The sequence below is a fragment of the Otolemur garnettii genome, unplaced genomic scaffold, assembly GCF_000181295.1.
Source record: "Otolemur garnettii isolate 467f Iridium unplaced genomic scaffold, OtoGar3 scaffold00014, whole genome shotgun sequence".
Classification (NCBI taxonomy): domain Eukaryota; kingdom Metazoa; phylum Chordata; class Mammalia; order Primates; family Galagidae; genus Otolemur; species Otolemur garnettii.
The window spans coordinates 12819323-12827854 of NW_003852409.1; the positions used below are offsets into that span (position 1 = coordinate 12819323).

General features: G+C 39.9%; 1 protein-coding gene across 1 annotated transcript in view; it reads right to left on the bottom strand.

Moving 5' to 3' along the window:
- Positions 1 to 4926: 4926 nt before the first annotated feature.
- FRRS1L (ferric chelate reductase 1 like) overlaps positions 4927 to 8532 on the bottom strand; it is a 26848-nt gene continuing 23242 nt past the window's right edge. The window contains 2 exon segments of the mRNA XM_003804015.3: positions 4927 to 5099; positions 7808 to 8054. Of these exon segments, the coding sequence (XP_003804063.1) occupies positions 4927 to 5099; positions 7808 to 8054 (420 nt within the window).

Here is an 8532-nt window from a genome sequence, read left to right on the forward strand (position 1 = left end):
CCACCTTAGGTGTATGTGGCTGGCGCCTTAGCCACTTGAGCCACAGGTGCTGAGCCGACACCTGGCTATTTTTTGGTTGCAGCCATCATTGTTGTTTGGCCGGCCTGGGCTGGATTCGAACCCGCCACCTTAGGTGTATGTGGCTGGTGCCTTAGCCACTTGAGCCACAGGTGCCGAGACTGTTAGTTCAGTTTTATTGAAACCCAGCCATGCATATTCATGTATATGTTGTCTACAGCAGAGCCAAACAGTGGAAACAGAGATTGAAAAGCCTAAAATATTTACCATCTGGCCCTTTATAGAGGAAGTTTGCTGACCCCAGGGCAAGAGCTAAGAATGACACACAACCTCCATCGTTTCATGTCAGACACAAAGTCCTAAATACAGACAGTGAACTTCATTACAAAAGTAGCGGAAAATTCCATTGAGGATGAAAAGCCACTCCTCCTTTGTTCAAACTTTCTGATTTCTTTATTGACAAAAGCCAACTTAAGGTAATTAAAAATGGCTTCTGCATTTTGTCTGAAATCATGTTGATAAATTCATCTTTGAGACTGCAATAGAGCAACAAAAAGACATTGGACTTCAAGTTAGAAGACCAAGATTGTAATCAATTTGCTTTTAAATTGTTAAACTGGGTTGTAGTGGCTCACCTCTATCATTCCAGCTGAGGGATGCAGAGGCAAGAAGATCTCTTAATGCCAGGAGTTCAATGTCTGCCCAGACAACACAGCGAGACCCTCCCCTCAATACATAAATAGTTAAAAATTTATTTAACAATACCTTTTTTAGTCTTTCTAAAAAAAGACTGTGTTTCTAATCTGTGTTATTTTATTAAAAAGCTTATGGATGGCGCCTATGGCTCAGTGAGTAGGGCGCCCGGCCCCATATACTGAGGGTAGAGGGTTTGAACCCAGCTTTCGCCAAACTGCAACAACAAAAAAAATAGCTGGGTGTTGTGGCAGGCACCTGTAGTCCCAGCTACTTGGGAGGCTGAGGCAAGAGAATCACCTAAGCCCAGGAATTGGAGGTTGCTGTGAGCTGTGATACCACAGTATTCTACTGAGGGTGACAAAATGAGACCCTGTCTCTAAAAAAAGCAAAAAACTATTAAAAGCACTACAATTATTGGTAAAATAATCAAAGTGTTTTTAAGCAGAGAAGTCGATATAAACTAAAATGTGTTCCCTTGCCCAAAATATAATTATTAAAAGTCCTCTGGTTAATTTTAAACTACTAAAGGGAATAAAAGGCACCCAGCTAATTTGAGTGTCCCCTTCTAAAACAGGAGCATTAAATTAAATCATCTCTAAAGTCCTGGCTAGCACTGGTAATTTATGCCAAATAACTAGCCTCAGTTTTTTGATCTGTAAAATTGGATTAATAATGGAATCTTCTTCCAATGGTTACTATAAGGATTAAATAAATTAATCCATGTATAAGGGCTTAGAATAGCACTAAATACATTTAGCTAGCATTATTATTATTATTCTATCCAGGCATTTTATTAAAAAACAATGGTTGGACATCTCTGGGACAAGACGTATATTAGAAAATAGGAATACAGAGATAAAATAGAAGTTGATTCTCTTATATTAGGTAAGAATGAATGAAAGTGAGGTCTACAGAGTTTTCAGCATGTCTATCAATTGATGGTTCTCTGAGATAATGGTCAAATGATGCTCTGCATGTCTACTCTGCTAATTCTTATTAAATTAATTAATTTAATTTAATTTCAATTTTGAGACAGGGTCTCACTCTGTCACCTAGGCTGGAGAGCAGAGAGCACAATCATAGCTCACTGCATCTTCAAATTCCTAGGGCCAAATGATCTTCCTACCTTAGCCTCTCAAGTTGTTGAGATTACAAGTATGAGCCACCCTGCCTGGCTTAATTGTTATTTCTGAATAATGATTATTGTTAAAAATGTCCAAATATCACTGTTATTAAGGATCTTTCCATTTATGTTTCAAAAGACAAAGTTCAGTGTTGTCTAAAAGAATTATTTATGCGTTGATCTCTGATGGAAGAATAGAAAAATGTTAGCCAGTCTGGTAATGGACATGAAATACAAGCCTTCTGAACCAAACAAACTTGCCAAAGAAGTGTAGTTTCCTCTATGTATTCATTCCTCAAATGTTTGCTGAGTGCCTGCTAAGGAACTCAGGAGTAGTGTCTACTCCAATGATTAGTGACAAGAAATGGTCCCTGCCTTAAGGAGACAGCAGGGGGATAAGCCAGCAACTCTAATAACATATGATGAGTACTATAATGAGGAAGCCCAGTGTGCTACAGAAGGAACACAAATCTAGATAGTCCAGGGGATTCGAGGAAGAAATATTTAAGCTATGACCTGAAAAATAAGTGGGAGTTCATTAAGCACAAGAAGCAGAGACTGAATACAGGGAACAAAACGAGAGGTGGGAGAAAACAGGTCAGAAAAACTAAGAGCCTTTCAATCTTGCTGGGACATAACAAGTGAAGAGGAGTGGCCAAAGATGGCATTGGAGGCCATCAAAATGCTGTGCATTCTGGTGGCAACGAGAAGCCGCTAAGAATTCCAATCATAAATATGCAAAACTCGTAACCAAAGTAGAAATAATTAACGAGTTTGATTTGATCTAAGCAGAAACACCATTCATTTATACTTTCTGTGCCTACCACTAGCTGTAGTCTCTCTTGTATTTTAACTTATTTATAGCTTAATTATTATACATGTAAGAGTGGAATATAAAAATATTTGCTTTCTTATTTACAACATGAGTGCCTGTATGTTGGGTCTCTTCACTACTAAACACCACTGTAGCTGACAAGACAACACATCCCTAGCCATGACCAGAGGGCTTAGTGCAGCAGTGATGATAGTCGGAGCTGAGGGCTTGAGGTTAAATCCCATCCAGTTCCATCACTCCCTGGATGCCATTTAATCTCTCCCCATCTGCAGTGAGGAATGTTTCTCCTCCTGTACAATGGCACAGAGCATCAGTGTTCAGCTCTAAGAGAATTTGGAAGCTCTCTCCCAGGTGGAATTTCACCTCTTACCTGAATCTCAAGGATGGGATTATAAATCACAATCTCCTGTGTTGTTTGGAGCCAGCTTTAAAGCAACAAGGGCAAGGTAGAGAACTCTAGAAGGCCACAATGGAAATGTCTCAGGAGCATTAACTAGACCTATAGACTTCTCTACTCTAAACGGGCCATTAGCACAGACCTTTGGAACAAAGGAGCTTTGGGGCTCCTTTGAAAAAAGGAAACACATTACATCAAGGCATTATTATGAGTTATGCTGACTGCCACTTATAAACCTAAACATTTTTTTTTTTTTTTGGAGACAGAGTCTTACTATGTCACCATCGGTACAGTGTGGTGATGTCACAGCTCACAGCAAACTCAAATTCTTGGGCTCAAGCGATTCTCTTGCCTCAGCTTCCCAAGTAACTGGGACTATAGGTGCCCACCACAATGCCTGGCTATTTTTTGTTGCAGTTGTCATTGTTGTTTAGCAGGCTCAGGCAGGGCTCAACCTGCCAGCCCCGGTGTACATGGCTGGCACCGTAACCACTGAGCTACGGGAGCCAAGCCAGGCCTAAACATTTTGAATGGATACTCTTGGTGAATTCACTTTATGGGTCATTTTCCCATTTTCCAATTAAACAAACAAAAAAACCCACTTCATTAAAAAAAAATTTTTTTTTACTCCAAATCTCTATAATCTCCAAAAATTGGTTTATTACTAAAATGCCTTAAATTTTTATTAAAATGTTTTATCTGTCATAATACATATTTAATCATACTTCAATGTGCGCTGACTCTGATATCAGAATTAGCTATAGCCACAGAAGAATAACCTTAGTTTATAAAATATAATACTCAAACAGCTCAAATTCTAATTGCTAAGAATTCCCCCTTTTTTTTTTTTTTTTTTTTGACGGAGCCTCAAGCTATCCCCCTGGGTAGAGTGCCATGGCATCACGCTCACAGCAACCTCCAACTCCTGGGCTCAAGCGAGTCTCCTGCCTCAGCCTCCCAAGTAGCTGGGACTACAGGTGCCCGCCACAACGCCTGGCCATTTTTTGGTTGCAGCCATCATTGTTGTTTGGCGGGCCTGGGCTGGGGATTCAAACCCACCACCTTAGGTGTATGTGGCTGGCGCCTTAGTCGCTTGAGCCACAGGCGCCGAGCCCCCTTTTTTTTAATCATTAACACAATTTTATATCTTCAGGAACACTCACAGTTCCATTTCTAACCTTTCTAAACAGGAATAAAAAATGTTCTCTTGCAACTCAGTAACTTAGAAGAAATTTCCAATAAGTTAAACTATTTCATATCATTGCAATCTTCCCCATTCTCCTCCTAGGCAGTGTAAATAGCCAAACACACTTATGCTTTATGGACTTTTGAAAACTCTTCTGCCCAAGGCTAACAGTGAACTTGTGACATTCAGTGAAGCTCTCCCTAGTAACACTCAAAGCAACTCTCTTGTGTGGTAGTGCTCAGAGTAATGATATTCAAAGACATGAGTCTACCCCTAGCTCTTTCTCTCCCTCGTTATGTGTTATTTGCCCACACAGCCAGAATTGCATGGCGTATGGATCATCAAAAGGCTGCCTTTCTGCGTCTCAAATCCCATTCAGTACAGTGACAATCAACGACTTTCATCGATCCAACTCAGAGTGACGTTTAAATAAGAAAACATATTTGAAAGTGCTTAGAAAACTTTTTAGTACTTTCCAAAAAGTATGGGGTCATTATTAAACAATCCTTTTTGACTAGAAAAGAAGCTTGTTCTTTCTTCCAAAAAAGGTGAACTCATATGAGGTCTTTTTAAAAAATAATTGAAGCTAAAATTATACTGGATATTCTCTAAAAATATATTTATACTAAAGATGTTCCAATCCAGTTAATCGGTTGGACTTGCAGCTGTGGTTAAGGGGTTCCCATCAACAAGTAGAAGGTCAGAGCAACAATCAGAAGCAAACAAAACGGAGAAGAGAAGGTTTGATAGGCAGCTGATGGCATAAAAATATCTTCATACTTGTAAATACTGACAACACGCTCTGAAGCTGGCGGTGAGTCTATATCATGTCGGGTGATAGAGCCTTTGAGAAAGAAATAGAAAGGGAGAGGCAGTCGAAAACAGTTCAGATTTAAAATAGTATAGGCAAACAACAGAAAAATTAAAGAAAAGTCTTCAGTATTAAATAAACAACGATTATAAAGATCTGGAAAGAGGTATTAGAGTTATCATCTTCTGTGAAAAACACAGAAGTTAGCTAAATTTATCCCAAAAAACTGATTCTCATGAATCTATACACTACCTCTGAGAAAGAACCGTGCTGTGGGTCTGGCTACTGGCATCCTAGTTCTAAGACTGCTACTCGGGCAATATCGTGGGAATGCCTTCTTTGAATGTCTCTAATGAGTTTCATTTTATTAGTACCAAATGGAAAACTACATTTGGATTTCAAACAGCAGAGACTGCTAATTTTTTTCTCTCAAATCTCTCTTTCATATATAGATCATCAACTCCTGACTGCACTAGTGAAGTCTCTCTTTCAGATGGAAGCCCTCTTTTGTTTTCTGCCCAGGCCAGGCTGGAGGGGGTATGGTAGGTTGGGTGTGTGTCTGTGTGTGTGTGTGTCTGGCAGAGCGAGGAGTATGGGTACCGACAGTAGGATGATTAAGATACCAAACAAGTCTTTGGAGGGGAAACTTTTTGACCCGCTTACAAATAGAAAGAAGTACAGGCTGTGTGTACAAGATGCTTAATAAGCTGAGCTGTTTAGAAGCACCTGATCTCCTGAATAATCCCCAAGAGACTTGTGTTAGGGAGACTAAGGCATATGAGTTCAGTGCAAAGATATCCTTAGGAATAATGCTCAGAGTGAGGGTTTTTAATGTACTCTCTGCTAGAGAAGCCCTGATGAACTTGATGTGTCTAATGCTTGCACCACCGTCCATGCTGGCTTCTGTTAGGGCAAATCAAACTCCTTGAGTGGGCATAGGGACTTTTCTCTTCTACCTAGCCTCAGCTCCCAGCATGGGCTGCTAGGCTTAATCATGCACCTACAGTTCACACCTACCTTTTTTAAAGGAAGGAAATCTAATTCCATACCCCTTTCCAGCCTTTGTTCAAAGTTTTCCCCTTTAAGAGACTTCAAAGAATGGATTTGATCAATAGAAAGGCATTAAAAGGGCATTCAGGAAGTGAGAAAGGCACAACAAGCCTGTCTGGGAGGTAGGAATGTGACAGTTTTGCTATGAATGAGAATAACAACAGAAATTTTAAGGAAGTTTATCAGGTAAAGCAAGGCCAGATTTGGAGAGAGCGTTGAACTTTAGGCTAGGCTGCCACATAGGAAAGAAGATGCCCTTCTCAAAATATAACACTTGCCAATTAGTAAAGCAATTTCAAACACTTGCTTTCATTTCACCCTTATAATAATCCTAAGGAGTAGGCATTATTATTATTCCCATTTTAGTTACAAGGAAATGAATTTCAGAATTAAGACAACAGGCTAAATATTATATAGCTACCAAGGGGTAGAACCAATATCAGACTCAAATTTTTAGACTCCAAATCTCATCACTTTAAATGAGTCAATTTCTCTAGGCTGAGATATAATTTATTTCCCAGGGTATTGAAAGTACTTGAAGATATAACTGCAAAGCCATAGTTGGTAGTCTGGGAAATCAGCAAATGAAAAAAGTGCCATCAATTTGGAGGCATTCAAGTGTTTTCCAAATGGCAACAGGCAAAACAAAGTACATTATATAATCTCTAAACTGGTCAATGGAAATAAATTGAAGGGAAAAAAAACCAACCAGATCAGGTTAGGCAACAGATAGTAAAGAAAGATGCAATTTCCAGGAGCCAGAATGCATTTTCAGTACAAGGACTGCAAACCTCACTCATTTCCATTCTTGGTCAGGCCTTTAGGCTGATCAACCAGGAGGAATACGCAAGACACAGTGTGACTTGATTTTAGCAGGCTTTAAAAGGTCTCGCAATATTCTTGGGTCTTCACTGGGGAAATGCTCAAGAGCCTTGTCATCCAAAACCAGGTCATGAAGAAACCAACATCCCCGGGAGCTTGTGATGGGCAGAATCTCAGGCCCCAACTTACGCCTACAGACAACTGCATTTTAACAACACAGGTAGGTAGTTCCTACACACATGAAAATTTAAGGAGTAATGGGCTGAACTATAGGACGATTTGATGAATATGTGATTACCAGAATAGTCACAAAGCAAGCACTAATAAAATGCTTGGGGTCAACCCCTGGAGAAGTCTTCAGAAGCGCTTTCCAATTCAGTATTTTTAGTATTTACAGCATAGAAGTTGAGAGTAGTCCCTAACTTTGGAGTCAGACAGTTCAAGGATTAAATTTCACTTCTTCCATTAATTAGTTGTATGGCCTTGAGCAAGTTTCTTAATGTCTCTCAAACAAGGGCAATAATACCTAGCCCTCTTGAGGATTCATCGAGGAATAAATGAGAATGATGTGAGAATAAACGAGAGCCCATATCCCACCTACAGCAGACGTGATCTGTTTCACTAAGCTCATAACTCATGATGCACTGTCCTGCCTGTTCTGCTCTAACTTTCCACGGACACCCCCTGTTCATTTGTTTGTCCATCTGTAGAGTAAGTCCATTATAACCTTTGGAAGGCAGGAGTCACCTCTCCTTTTTCTTTACAATAAGCATCCAGGGGGCTTATTGCTCTCCTGTGCACAGCTTCAGTTAACAATGAACACAGCACAGTGGTGTCTGGTGCTTAATCCCAATGCTAAAAAAGCTTACCCTGAATGGCTGGACCCCATGCAAACAGATAATACCAACTCAAATGCAGATCAACAATTGTTTCATCTCGGGGAACATTCACAGGGCGTTTAAATCTGCAGGTGACACGATTATTCTCAAAAACTCCTTCTTCATCTCTGGCAGGATTTCTCTGAATCTCCTTTGCCCACTGGCCTACATTGTAGAAGTGCTGTATGCGGACCCTGCCATTGTCATCATGGACACAGGCCATGACATCGTCACCACCCTAACACGAAAAATAAGAAGAAAAAAGTCAAAGGTTCGTGTTTTACAAATTTGTCACCAGGTATAAACATTCCATCACCTCTGTAACTGGAAATCCCACTAAAAAATTATTTTAAATGCCATTAAAAAGCCTTAACCAAGGGACCAAAGTTAGCAGCACAAGAACTAGCATGATGCTGGAAGAAGAAGAAATCACCACCTATTCGGTATTCCTGCCCCAAACACAAACTAACCTAATTATCTATTCATGAGAAGACAATCAGACAAATGCAAACAGCCTATAATCTTCAAAGGAGTCAATGGGAAAGATCAAAAAAAAAAAAAAGGAAAAAAGAAAAAGATAAGAAACTACTTTAGAATAAAGAAGACTAGCCATCCTGGGCAAGAGAGAGACTCCATCTCCACTAAAAATGGCAAAATGAGGCTGGGCATTGTGGCTCACGCCTGTAATCCTAGCACTCTAGGAGGCCAAGGAGGGT